General features: G+C 41.8%; 1 protein-coding gene across 7 annotated transcripts in view; it reads left to right on the plus strand.

Annotated features, from left to right (window-relative positions):
* NSUN6 (NOP2/Sun RNA methyltransferase 6) overlaps nt 1-12,777 on the plus strand; it is an 88,813-nt gene extending 76,036 nt beyond the window's left edge. For 3 of the 7 annotated variants that reach the window (XM_036842149.1, XM_036842146.1, XM_036842150.1), the window contains 2 exons: nt 8,448-8,573; nt 10,249-10,863. In XM_036842149.1, coding sequence (XP_036698044.1) covers nt 8,448-8,573; nt 10,249-10,461 — 339 coding nt within the window. In that variant the 3' untranslated portion in view covers nt 10,462-10,863. Of the gene's footprint in view, nt 1-8,447; nt 8,574-10,248; nt 10,864-11,098; nt 11,675-12,652 lie in introns of those variants that run through there. The other 4 variants (XR_005018649.1, XR_005018648.1, XM_036842148.1 and 1 more) reach the window with 4 other exon arrangements.
* Nucleotides 12,778-14,557: the final 1,780 nt, after the last annotated feature.

Here is a 14,557-nt window from a genome sequence, read left to right on the forward strand (position 1 = left end):
GCTGCTGTGTTGAGAATAGATGGTAGGAGGGCAGGGAATGAAGCAGGTAGGAAACTGTTTGAATAATCCAGGCGAAAAATCATGAAACTTGGAGCAGAATGATAGCAGTGGAAGTTGGTGAGAAGTAGCCACCTTCTGGATATTTTGAAGGTAGAGCTGATGGCATTTGCTTGATGACTGGGGAACGTGAGAGCAAGAGGCATAAAGGATAATCTGAGGTTGGGGCCTGCGTCCCCGGGGAGGACGGGAGTCTGGCTCCAGGAGGTTTCAGAGGAAGAAGGTAGGAGTTCAGTTTGGGACGTGTCACATCTGAGGGTAAAAACATTGAGAATGCAGTTGAACATATGGGTACAGAATTCAAAAAGGAGTCTCACCTAAAAATGTAAATTGGTGAGTTTTCAGCATAAAAATGGTATCTAAAGCTGTGAAACTGAATGGTCATATTTGGGAAAGTCTTGGTCCAGATGGACTAAAACAGGTCCAAGATAATGAAGTGCATCTGGCCTGGAACACTCTAATTAAAGAGGGAATCCTGGTCATACAGACCATCACGTATTTATCCCAGACACTTGAAAAAGGTATCATATATGTTTATATTTTTTCTTTATACATTTTTATTTTGTACACATTTATAAATGTTGTGTGTTACAACAAGCCTGACTTACCCTTCCCATTTAAAAAATAAACCATAAATAATATAAAAGAATCATGGTCCTTTTCTCCTTTTATAAATCCTACCCATGAGTCTTTTTTTTTTTTTTAATTTTTTTGGAGTATAGTTGATTTACAATGTTATGTTAGTTTCAGGTATACAGCAAAGTGATTCAGTTATACATATATCCATTCTTTTTCAGATTCTTTTCCTATATAGGTTATAACAGAATACTGAATAGAGTTCCCTGTGCTATACAGTAGGTCCTTGTTGGTTATCTGTTTTATACATAGTAGTGTATATGTGTTAATCCCAAACTCCTAGTTTATCTCTCCCCCATACTGTTATCCCCTTTGATAACCATAACTTTTTCTTCTATGTCTGTGAGTCTATTTCCGTTTTGTAAATAAGTTCATTTGTATCATTTTTTTTAGCTTCCACATATAAGTGATATTATGTGATATTTGTCTTTCTCTGTCTGACTTGACTTCACTTAGTATGATAATCTCTAGGTCCATCCATGTTGCTGCAAATGGCATTATTTCATTGTTTTTTTATGGCTGAGTAATACTCCATTGTATATATGTACCACATCTTCTTTATCCATTCATCTGTTGATGGGCATTTAGGTTGCTTCCATGTCCTGGCTATTGTAAATGGTGCTGCTAGGAACACTGGGGTGCGTGCGTGTATCTTTTTTTTTTTTAATTTTTATTTTATATTGGAGTATAGTTGATTTACAATGTTGTGTTAGTTCCAAGTGTGCAGCAAAGTGATTCATTTATACATATACATATATCCATTCTTCTTCAGATTCTTTTCCCATATATAGGTTATTACAGAATATTGAGTAGAGTTCCCTGTGCTATATAGTAGGTCCTTGTTGATTATCTATTTATATATAGGGTAGTGTGTATATGTTAATTCCAAACTCCTAATTTATCCCTCCCTGCCACCTTTCCCCTTTGGTAACCATAAGTTTGTTTTCTATGTCTGTGAGTCTGTTTCTGTTTTGTAAATAAGTTCATTTGTATCATTTTTTTTTTAGCTTCCACATATAAGTGATACTATGTGATATTTGTCTTTCTCTGTCTGACTTGACTTCACTTAGTATGATAGTCTCTAGGTCCATCCATGTTGCTGCAGATGGCATTATTTCATTCTTTTTTTATGGCTGAGTAATATTCCATTGTATGTATGCACCACATCTTCTTTATCCATTCATCTGTGGATAGACATTTAGGTTTTTTTCATGTCCTGGCTATTGTAAATAGTGCTGCAGTGAACGTTGGGGTGCATCTATCTTTTGTAATTATGGTTTTGTCCAGATATATGCCCAGGAGTTGGATTGCTGGATCATATGGCAACTCTATTTTTAGTTTTTTAAGGAACCTCCATACTGTTCTCCATAGTGGCTGTATCAATTTACATTCCCACCAACAGTGCAAGAGGGTTCCCTTTTCTCCACACCCTCTCCAGCATTTATTGTTTGTAGGCTTTTTGACGATGGCCATTCTGCCTGGTGTGAGGTGGTACCTCATTGTAGTTTTGATTTACATTTCTCTGATAATTAGTGAAGTTGAGCATCTTTTCATGTGCTTTTTGGACATCTGTATGTCTTCTTTGGAGAAGTGTCTGTTTAGATCTTCTGCCCATTTTTTGATTGGGTTGTTTGTTTTTTTGACATAGAGCTGCACGAGCTGTTTGTGTATTTTGGAGATTAATCCCCTGTCGGTCACTTTGTTTGCAAATATTTTCTCCCATTTTGTGGGGTGTCTTTTCGATTTGTTGATGGTTTCCTTTGCTGTGCAAAAGCTTGTAAGTTTAATTAGGTCCCATTTGTTTATTTTTGTTTTTATTTCCATTACTGTAGGAGGTGGGTCCACAAAAATATTGCTGTGATTTATATCAAACAGTGTTCTACCTATGTTTTCCTCTAAGAGTTTTATAGTGTCTGGCCTTACATTTAGGTCTTTAATCCATTTTGAGTTTATTTTTGTGTGTGGTGTTAGAGAATGTTCTAATTTCATTCTTTTACATGTAGCTGTCCAATTTTCCCAGCATCACTATTGAAGAGACTGTCTTTTCTCCATAGTATATTCTTGCCTCCTTTGTCACAGATTAATTTTCCATAGGTGTGGGGTTTATTTCTGGGCTTTCTATCCTCTTCCATTGATCTATGAGTCTGTTTTTGTGCCAGTACCATATTGTTTTGATGACTGTAACTTTGTATTGTATTCTGAAGTCTGGGTCTCTGATTGATTCCTCCAGCTCCATTTTTCTTTCTCAAGATTGCTTTTGCTATTCGGGGTTATTTGTGTCTCCATACAAATTTTGGTGTCAGGGTGATGGTGGCCTCATAGAATGAGTTTGGGAGTGTTTCTTCCTCTGCAGTTTTTTGGAAGAGTTTCAGAAGGATAGGCGTTAACTCTCCTGTAAACGTTTGATAAGGTTCACCAGTGAAGCCATCTGATCCTGGATTTTGTTTGTTGGAAGATTTTTAATCACAGTTTTTTTTTTTTTAATAAATTTATTTTTTATTTATTTTTATTTTTGACTGCATTGTGTCTTTGTTGTTGTGCGCAGGCTTTCTCTAGTTGTGGCGAGTGGGGGCTACTCTTGGTTGCGGTGCGCGGGCTTCTCGCTGCAGTGGCTTCTCTTGTTGCGGAGCACGGGCTCTAGGCACGTGGGCTTCAGTAGTTGTGGCTCGCGGGCTCTAGAGCGCAGGCTCAGTAGTTGTGGTGCACGGCCTCAGTTGCTCTGAGGCATGTGGGATCTTCCCAGACCAGGGCTTGAACCCGTGTCCCCTGCATTGGCAGGCGGATTCTTAACCACTGCGCCACCAAGGAAGCCCTAATCACAGTTTTAATTTCAGTACTTGTGATTGGTCTGTTCATATTTTCTATTGCTTCCTGGTTCAGTCTTGGGAAATTGTACCTTTCTAAGAATTTGTCCATTTCTTCTAGGTTGTCCATTTTATTGGCATATATGTGTTCATAGTAGTCTCTTATGACTCTTTGTATTTCTGTGGTGTCCATTGTAACTTCTCCTTTTTCATTTTTAATTTTATTTACTTGAGCCCTCTCCCTCTTTTTCTTGATGAGTCTGGCTAAAAGGTTATCAATTTTATCTTTTCAAAGAACCAGCTTTTAGTTTCATCGATCTTTTCTATTGTTTTCTTCATCTCTATTTCATTTATTTCTGCTCTGATCTTTATGTTTTCTTTCCTTCTGCTAATGTTGGGTTTTGTTTTTTCTTTCTGTGGTTGCTGGTGTAAAGTTAGGTTGTTGATTTGAGATTTTCTTGTTTCCTGAGGTAGGACTTTATTGCTGTAAAATTCCCTCTTAGAACTGCTTTTGCTGCTTCCCATAGGTTATGGATCGTCCTGTTTTCATTGTCATTTGTCTCCAGATAGCTTTTGATTTCCTCTTTGATTTCTTCTGTGACCCATTGATTTTTTAGTAACATATTGTTTAGCTTCCATGTGTTCATGTTTCTTACAGTTTTTTCCCTGTAATTGATTTCTAATCTCATAGCATTGTGGTCGGAAAAATGCTTGATATGATTTCAACTTTCTTAAATTTACCGAGGCTTGATTTGTGGCCCAAGATATGATCTATCCTGGAGAATGTTCCATGTGCACTTGAGAAGAATGTGTATTCTGCTGCTTTCGGATAGAATGTTCTACACATATGTGAATTAAGTTCATCTTGTCTAGTGTGTCATTTAAGGCCTGTGTTTCTTTATTGATTTTCTTCCTGGATGATCTGTCTGTTGATGAATGTGGGGTGTTAAAGCCCCCCTCTATTATTGTGTTATTGTCGATTTGTCCTTTTATGGCTGTTAGCATTTGCCTTATATACTGAGGTGCTCCTATGTTGGATGCATATATATTTACAGTTGTTATATCTTCTTCTTGTATTGATCCCTTGATCATTATGTGTAGTGTCCTTCTTTGTCTCTTGTAACATTCTTTATTTTAAAGTCTATTTTGTCTGTTATGAGTATTGCTACTCCAGCTTTCTTTTGATTTGCATTTCCATGGAATACCTTTTTCCATCCCCTCACTTTCAGTCTGTACATGTCCTTAGATCTGAGGTGGTTGTCTTGTAGACAGCATATATATCGGTCTTGTTTTTGTATCCATTCAGCCAGTCTGTGTCTTTTGGTTGGAGTATTTAATCCATTTACAATTAAGGTAATTATCAATAATGTGTTCTTATTGCCATTTTTGTAAATTGTTTTGGATTTGTTTTTGTAGGTCTTTTTTCTTCCCTTCCTCTTTTGTCCTCTTCTCTTGTGATTTGATGGCTATCTTTAGTGTTGTGTTTGGATTGCTTTTTCTTTTTTGTGTGTGTCTATTGTAGATTTTTGGTTTGTGGTTCCCGTGAGGTTCTGATACAGCAGTTTATATATATACAAGCTTGTTTTAAGTTTCTGGTCTCTTAATTTCCAGTACATTTCCAGTATCTTGCATTTCTACTCTCCTCATGATTGCTGCTTGGATATCATATTTGTGTATGGATGATTTCCTACTGTTACTTTATGTTTGCCTTTACCAGTGAGCTTTTCCATTTGTAATTTTCTTATTTCTACTTGTGGCCTTTTCTTTTCTGTCTAGAGAATTTCCTGTAGCATTTGTTGTAAAGCTGGTCTGGTGGTGCTGAATTCTTTAAGCTTTTGCTTGTCTCTGAAGCTTTTGAGTTTTCCATCAAATCTGAATGTCGTATCTGAATGAGGGCATTGCTGAGCAGAGTATTCTTGTAGTAGGTTTTTCCCTTTCATCACTTTAAATATATTGTGCCTCTCCCTTCTGACTTGCAGAGTTTCTGCTGAAAAATCTGCTGATAACCTTATGGGGATTTCTTTTTATGTTATTATTATTTTTTTTTTCTTTAAATTTTATTTACTTATTTATTTATTGGCTGTGTTGGGTCTTCGTTTCTGTGCTAGGGCTCCCCCTAGTCACGGCAAGCGGGGGCCACTCTTCATCGCGGTGCGCGGGCCTCTCACTGTCCAGGCCTCTCTTGTTGCGGAGCACAGGCTCCAGATGCGCAGGCTCAGTAATTGTGGCTCACGGGCCCAGCTGCTCCGCGGCATGTGGGATCTTCCCAGACCAGGGCTCGAACCCGTGTCCCCTGCATTGGCAGGCAGACTCTCAACCACTGCGCCACCAGGGAAGCCCCTCTTTTTATGTTATTTGTTCCTTTTAATATTTTTTCTTTGTCTTTAACTTTTGTCAGTTTGATTAATGTGTGTCTTGGCATGTTCCTCCTTGGGTTAATCTTGTATGGGACTCTCAGCGCTTCCTGGACTTGAGTGAGTGTTTCCTTTCTCACGTTAGGGAAGTTTTTGCTATAATCTCTTCAAATATTTTCTCAGACCCTTTCCCTCTCTCTTCTCCTTCTCAGACCCCTATAATGTGAATGTTGGTTCATTTAATGTTGTCCCAGAAGTCTCTGAAATTGTCCTCATTTCCTTTCATTCTTTTTTCTTTATTCTGTTCTGTGGCAGTGATTTCTACCACTGTCTTCCAGCTCACTTATTTGTTCTTCTGCCTCATTTATTCTGTTATTGATTCCTTCTAGTGTATTTTTCATTGCAGTTATTGTATTCATCTCTGTTTGTTCTTTAAATCTTCTAGCTCTTTGTTAAACATTTCTTCTGTCTTCTTGGTCTGTACCTCCATTCTTTTTCCGATATCTCGGATCATCTCTACTACTGTTACTGTAAATTCTTTCTCAGGTAGATTGCCTGTCTCCACTTCACTTAGTTTTTCTTTTTGGTTTTTATCTTGTTCCTTCTTCTGGAACATATTTCTCTGCCATCTCATTTTGTCTAACTGTATGTGTTTGTGGTCTGCATTTCTCAGGCTGCAGGACTGTAGCTCCTCTTGTTCCTGGTTTCTGCCCCCTGGTGGGTGAGGTTGGTCCTGGGGCTTGTGCAGGCTTCCTGGTGGGAGGTGCCTGCCCACTGGCGGATGGAGCTGGGTCTCATCCCTCTGGTGGGCAGGTTCATGTCAAGTGGTGTGTTTAGATGTGGTTGTGAACTCAGTATGGCTTTAGGCAGCCTGTCTGCTGATGGTTGGGGCTGTGTTCCTATCCCACTGGTTGTATGGTCTGAGGTGTTCTAGCACTGGAGCCTGTAGGCTGTTGGGTAGGGCTTGGTGTTGGTGCCAACATGGCAACCTCCTGGAGAACTCAGGCCAGTCAGTATTCCCTGGGACCTCTGCCACCAGTGACCTTGCTCCCATTAGTGAGCCACAGTCAACCCCTGCCTCCCCAGGAGACCCTCCAAAACCCACAGGTAGGTCTAGCCCAGGTTTCTACGGAGTCACTGCTTTGCGCTTGGTCCCAGTGCATGTGAAATCTTGTGTGCGCTCTCCAAGACTGGAGTCTTTGTTTCCCCTCGTCCTGTGGAGGTCCTGCACTTAAGCCCTGCTGGTCTTCAAAGCCAAATGCTCTGGAGGTTCCTCCTCTCGATGCCAGACCCTCAGGCTGGGGAGCCTGACCAGGGGCCCAGAACTTTAACTCTTGTGGGAGAACCTTGCCCTGTATTTATTTTCCACTTTGTGGGTTGCCCACCTGGTGGGTATGGGATTTGCTTTTATCGTGAAAGCGTCCCTCCTACTATCTCATTGTGGCTTTTTGTCTGTGGATATATTGTAACAAACTGTCTTTTTTGGTAGGTTCCGATCTGTTTTTGTTGATGGTTGTTCAGCATTTAGGTGTGATTTTGGTGTTTCCGTGAGAGGAGGTGAGGTCAGGTCCTTCTACCCCGCCATCTTGTCTGGAATCGAGGGCTGCTTTTGGTCCGGATGCTTGCTGCCTCTTTCCTCAGTGTGCGCTGGCCGTTACCCACTTGATACGGGGTGTGCAGGTGCGGTGGTCTGTGCGCGCTCCCGGTACGGCTGGGGCAGCCGTTGGCACCCTCTCCCGTGTCTCCCAGTGGTGGCAGCGGCCCGTGTGCTCCCGGGGATAGCGGGGGCGGCGACGGGAGCCCACTCGCGAGTCTCTTAGTGGTGGTCGTGGCCTGTGCCTGCCTCTGGAGCCCATGATGGCAGTGGCGGCTCGTGCCCGCCCCCGGAGCTTGTTTAGGCCGTGTCCTGTTGCCTCGGAGCGCGTGTAGGGAAAGACGCTCCTGTGGTTTTCCCACCCCTCTCCTCGCGTGCCCCACCCAACAGTGGTGCCTTGCCGTCTCTCATGGGCCCAGGCTTCTTCTGAGTGCAGCCTCAGTTGCCATTCTGCAGCCTCTTCAAGGTGTCTTCACACAGCCAACCCCGGTCCTCTCCCTGGGACTGTCTCTGAAGCCCAAGCTTCAGCACCCAGCGCCCCGCCTCCCCATACCGGCAGCTGAGTGTCTCAGGCTGGGGAGTGCAGGGCAGCGGGACAGACCGCCTGTGCCGGTCACTGTCCGTTTTGCCTTCCGCAGGCTGGTTGCTGCGTTCATCTCCGGGGCTCCAAAGCTCCGCTTCCATCCAGGCTGGTCCTCCCGCCAATAAGGGGACTTCCCAGGGTGCAGGGAACTTTCCTTCTGCACAGCTCCCTCCCAGGGGCGCAGGTCCAGTCCTGATTCCTTTCTCTCTCTTTTTCTTTTTTCTTTTGTCCTGCCTGGTTATGTGGAGGTTTTCTGGCCCTTCCAGAAGTCTGAGGTCTTCTGCGAGCGTGCAGTAGGTGTTCTGTGAGAATCGTTTCACTTATAGATGTATTTCGTGTATATATTTGTTTACATACATTATATTTAAAATGTTCACTTGCTCTTGCGATACTCATCATTCGATCACACCTGTCTTTAGGCAGCTGAGCTGCTGAAGCCGGGGGGTGTGCTGGTGTATAGCACGTGCACTGTCACCCTAGCAGAAAACGAAGAACAGGTCGCCTGGGCCCTCGAGACGTTTCCTCACCTTCAGCTTCAGCACCAGGTGAGGGCCACTGCCATTGTCTCTGGGTGATCCGGTAAGTCGTGGGAACTTAAGCATGTTGATAAACACAGAGAGTGATACGAAGAGACGTGTCAAGTAAAACTTCTGAAACAAATCTTGTGGTACACAGGGTTTCTCTAATGAGAGCTGTTCCAGACAGGCCCCTAGAGGATTTTCACATCCTGACCCAGTTTTTCCAGGCCTTCACTCTCTACAGTTGTGTTAAAATGCCACAGAGCTCAGGGGGATTTTTGTTACATGTTTATTTGACTTGTGGCTCTTGTTCATGTTACTCAGAATTTTGTTTCTAAAACCCTTCCTCCACCCCTCAGTCCTGTAATTTTTCTGATAGGGCAAATGTTGAGCAGTTTTCTCATATCACACCAAAGCCCAAGAGGCTTTAATAACTGGGATATCAAAAGACTAGCCAAGGGGGGGAAATGGTTCAGGCTTATTGCTTCCTTCTGGATTCTTATATAAGATAGGGACCATTTAAAAAGGTTTCTTGTACTTTATTTTACCTAGCACTGTCTTTCTGTTCTGGTTTTTATTAAAACTATATTTATGACTAGATTTTTTAGCCCGTGATGTTTGAGATTAGGTTTAAATCTGTGGTAATGCTCACATTCATTCAGATAAACTGAACATCTAATGTCAGTTTTTCCAGTACAGAATTCTAGTAAGTAATTGGAATATATAAACAGAAGGCAATACAGAGATGGTTTCTAGACTCAGAAATTAAGATAAGTGCATTGTAGATGAAAAGAAGACTTGAGAATTCACTTGAATTTGATGTGTGTGTATATACATATACACTCAGTATGTACCTAAAAGAGATGGAACTCCCCTCACACACACATGGGTTAATAAACAATAGGTTTTCAGATATAAACCTAAGAAAATATATCTTCAGTAACACAAACATTTGTGAAATGGTGACTTAAGTTAGGCTTATGCATCTTTTGTAGTAGTGGTTTGCACGGATCACTCAGTTCCTTATGATTCTGTGTTCCTCTAAACTAATCGAGGCAGCTTTAGTTTTCTCATCTCCTTTAATATCCTAGTACATTTAAAAACAACAACAAAAAAAGAGGACTTTTATCATCCAATAGGTATGGGCCAGAGAGAGGCATCTTCAGATGCCCGAGAAGCTCCTGTCAGTTTTGGGGAGTCTGACAAATAAAGCTGGGTTTTCACCTCCTGCTGTAACTGATAATAATGTTCCACTTGCTGAGTGCCCACTCTGTGCCAGGCCCGATACCACCTTACTTACTTAAGCCTCAGATCAGAGTATTTCACCTGTTTCGTAGATGAGGAAGCAGGTAAGGTAAGTTACTTTCCTAAAGCCACGCAGCTAAGCTGTGGCAGAGCTGTGATGTGAATCCACGTGCTTCAAACTGTGCAGCCCAGGTCTCTTCTGCATGTCGTGGGCCTTGATAAGCGTAAGGGCCACCCTAGGGACTCAGTCATCAAGTGGCTGCATGTTACCACCCTCCCACTCTACTACCCGGAAAAGCAGCGTGTCCATTTCACAAAGATAAAAGGTATTTACTCATTTTTCTGTTTCTGGAATTGGTGGTAGGTACAGCTCAGTTTGTCCTTTTACGTAAATGGTACACAGGCACACTTCCCGACGTGAGGATGTTTGTCTGTGTTTATTTGTCTCTCCGAGCAGGACCCTCAGGTTGGAGGAGAAGGGATGCTGGGAGCCGGCCTGTCATCTGAACAACTGAAACGGCTGCAGCGATTCGATCCCTGCGTGGTGCCGTCACAGGACAGCGACACTGGTTCTCTCAGAGACGCCAGGATAGAAGACATGATTTGGCTCGCAAATAAGGACTGTATAGGCTTTTTCATTGCAAAATTTGTAAAATGCAAAAGCACCTAGGAGAAGGATCCTTAGAGATGAAAGTTCCAAACGTTTTACATGTTTTTTTTTTTTTTTAAACCAAAAACTGTTGTCAGGCCACATGATTGATGTCGTGGTTGCTGAGGAAACAGAAAAGGCTGCCGGCTGTCCCACCGGGAATCAAGAGACTGTACTTCACAGAGGAGGTAGCCGGGGGGTGGAGAAGAGGGCACTTTGAGACTATATCTTGTGTGTTTAAAATACTTTTCCTTTATGGATTTAGCAGAGTATAAAGAAAAGGAGATGCCTGAAGATGTCTGGAACATATTTTCATTTGGGGTCTTTGTTTTAATTCGTAAAGAATGCAAGTCATTTTTAATGTTAAAATCAGTGGATTTAACAAAAGGAATAAAATTAGCAGTATTTAATTTGGTTATAAAACACGTTTTCCGTTATTGAGTTCCTTCAGAATTCAGGGTGTGGGAACTGTAACTTATTTATCAAGTGCCAGGAACAGAGCTGGGGATTTTACGTGACTTTTTCTGTTTACTATTTGGTAAATCAACCCTCTTTCAAATGAATTCTGGACTACTCCCAATGACAGTCTCCCTTCACTATGTTGACTTTTTTTTCTTCTGTCATATTTTAAACTAAAAACTAAAATGAATTTTTTTAGAATTCTGTAGATTAAAAATGAGACTGTCGCACAGTTCGGGTACCTTTTATCATCTAACGGAACACATGCAAGTTCTTCGAGATGTGATTGGTGAGAAAGCCATCCTGTGAGAGCTGGGAAGTGGCCGCTCTCAGCCAAGCCTTGGTGGTCTCCCTCTGAACAGAAGCGACTCCACAACACCTTCCCCAGGCCAAGCAGCTGTGACTACATCAAGATGAAACAAGACCACGTCACCGTCAAACCTGAAATCGCCCAGACTGCGCAAGTGACCAGGCGTCACCCGTGGTGGCCAGGATAAGTGGATGGCCTTTTTAAAATGAACTGTAACCGTGGGCTTGCTTTTCCTCCTACCTGCTTTTTAGATAAAATATATTAAAATACCCAGCCATAGTTGAAAAGCTATCTCATGTCGTGTTAAATACATCTCTTTTGTTAATTCAAATCACCTCAACATTCCTGAGCCTCGGGCAGTTGCCTAACGGTTTTTTTTTTTTCCTTCATAGGTCTCGGTCTCCATTAGGAATTTCTTGCAACTTCCTTGGATCCGTGAAGAATGCTCATCTCACCTCGGATCAGGTGAGATCTTCAGAGGCCTCTCCTCTGAGGAAGCCTCTCTTGCACACCCTTCTCTGGGGCTGGTCGGGCATGTCTCTCTCTACACCCCTCCTACCTCTGTCTCCTCCTGTCACGGCACTTGACACATCACTGTAGTGTACGAGGCATGCCCTGGACCGCTGCCCCCAGGCTTGGGAACATTCCAGAGGCAGGACTGTGCTTTCTGTACAGCTTCAGAGCAGATCATTGTTACACGCTTATTGAACGAGGGAAAAACCCCGTCAAGCTCCCTAAGATTCAAACACGTGACTGACTGCTTTCCATCCCTCATTCTGCCTGATATCCAGTAGATGTCGTCTGCCTAAAGAGAAACACTGTTCACCTGTGGTGAACTTCTGCTTCTAGGGCTCAGCATACTTCCTCGAACTTTCAATACGTTTTTGAAAAATACAAAAAATCCATCCCTTCTTATGCTCTCTGCAGAGCCTTAGGTGCTAGGCTGGGATGGAAATGGTAGGGAAGGAGCCTAGTAGCAAATGTGTGAAGTTTTGATTAGTACCAACAAATATCAAAATACAAGCAATACAGGCAAAACAGAAGAAAAATAATTTGCATATTGAAAACAGGACAAATAAAAAATATTGCTAAAATTCGTTTCTTTAACATAGACATTTTTCAGTGGGTTTCTTTCTTTCAAAAAAATAAAACAAATTGGAAAATAAAACACATTCAATCTTAAGGAACACAGACATTTAAGAAAAAATATGATAAAAGGACAAAAATCAGGGAAATGTGGAAGAGAATGAATATATTCTCTTTTAACATATTTAATGTTACCATAGTTATATCTGTGAAACAGAAGCATTTTAATTCAACAGTGAGTACGTTTTACTTCAAAACCGTGTATCACATTTTAAACAGTAAAGTACAAATAGTTAAAAATATAACACGATTCAACAACTGACCCAGAGCCCTCTGATTGCCTGTTTTCTCCGACAGCATGACTCTTGACGTGTTAGTGAGATTATCCAGGGCTAGCAGCATCGTGTCACCGAGCAAAGGGCGAGGAATTACATTTGTCATCAGAAGGGATCTTCATTTTAGAAAGGAAAAGTACAGTTCAGCATCAGAGGCAAGAATTGCAGAACATATAGGATGAAGGTGGGAGAAAGTTGGCTTTGCCGTGCTCAGGCCTTCAGAGGCCTTTGACCTGCCGGAAGCTGTCACTTCTCAGATGTCGTGGGGAGATGACCACAACCCATCAGTGACGGGCAGCACCCCCCAGGGTGATGCGCCACACACGGGAAGTGCAGGTGAGTATTTTACATACTTTCAGCTGTAAGAATCATTCCTAAAATGGCACTTAATACGACTAATAGTAGACAGTGCAGAAGCCAGCTCTTTATTTGTTTGATATGAATGAATGACTTTAAACCAGGCTTGTTGAACAGTTCAGTGTAGCTGACAGTGAAGGTTTAACATGAATGCAGAGCAGACCATGTTAAAATGTGGCATTGTCCCAAAGTACAGAATAACTAAGACATCCTACATTTAGCAGCACCTTTTTGTAACAGTAACTTAAATGAGCAGTAGAGAAAGAGCAGAGGAAAGGCTGAAATGGGTGTGACAAAAAAGACATAGAACTATTCGAAACATTTCCAGCATTTTCTAGGTTAACTACAACAATCATTCTACAACTGAGTCGGTTAAGATTAAACCTTTGCTGTGTGAAAAGACTAGAATTTTACATTCCACAAGTCAGTGAATATCCCATTGTCCTTGGGATTATTTCTTCAATTACATATTTAGTACACACCGTTTACACATATGCCCACTCTACAGTTTTCACTTATGGGTGCTCTAAGTACTGCAGTAGAGATTTTGTGGAATACTCTGATTTGGACTAATGTGTTTCACAGTAAAGTGAGAAACGAAGAGTCCAAGTCAAAATTTAAAAAATGGAATCCGTTAGCATGATTCTTTGAAAGGGATTAATGGTAGCAGCAAAAAAGATACATACCAGTTGTACTTCAAGAATTTACATATTCCAAAGTCATGAACTGGGATGAAACTTTGTATAGGAAAGGTTGGGGCTGGTGATCATCGATGTGGTACCGTGATGGACAGTTGATGGGAAGTATTTTATAAAAGTAACTTTAATTGGAATACGGTTTCCCAATGATGTGAATATTTTACATCAAAAATTTATATATTATGACTACTGTTTTTATATTCAATAAATAAAGGTATGTCAACAGTACAGAGCTAATTAACAAAGAGATTGAGGGAAATGGTTCCTATATTAGCTGATAAAACACTATATATGTTAACTCATTTTTACAACTCTGAGTTTTCTTTGGGGGAGAGGAATAAGGAGTTAGATGTGAAACAGTTGTACTTACAAAGGTCCAAGAATATTTGGCAAGAACCTGGAATAATCAAAGAAGCGAAACAAAAAATAGCTTAACTTATTTAACAAAATAGTAATTTTTAATGTCCAGGTCTGAAGGTAGGCAATCAAGACAGGCGTTTTCCAGGGACAGACTTCAAGTGCCAGGTACTTGCACGCCTAATACTGTCTGTCCTACCTGTCCAGTCATAGCTGGACAGATGGACACTTAGGAGAGACAGAGGAGGTTTCAGGCTCAGCGTGACCACCACCTCGTGGGCCGCGTTCAGCGGTGTCCCTGACGCAGGGCCACAGCATCTTCTGGCGTCCCCTCAGAGCAGGTGTCTGATGCAGGAAAACCTCCTCAACGTCTTGTTCACTTCAAGTCACCTCATTTTGCCCTGATTTCTTCCGAAGAGCAGAAGCTTTGGTCATAAGAAGCACTTGGAGATTGTGACGGACAGTGAAAGTGTCGGAGCGGGCAGCGTGGGGGACACAGCAGGCACGGCGGGCGA

The sequence above is a fragment of the Balaenoptera musculus genome, chromosome 2 (assembly GCF_009873245.2).
Source record: "Balaenoptera musculus isolate JJ_BM4_2016_0621 chromosome 2, mBalMus1.pri.v3, whole genome shotgun sequence".
Lineage (NCBI taxonomy): Eukaryota > Metazoa > Chordata > Mammalia > Artiodactyla > Balaenopteridae > Balaenoptera > Balaenoptera musculus.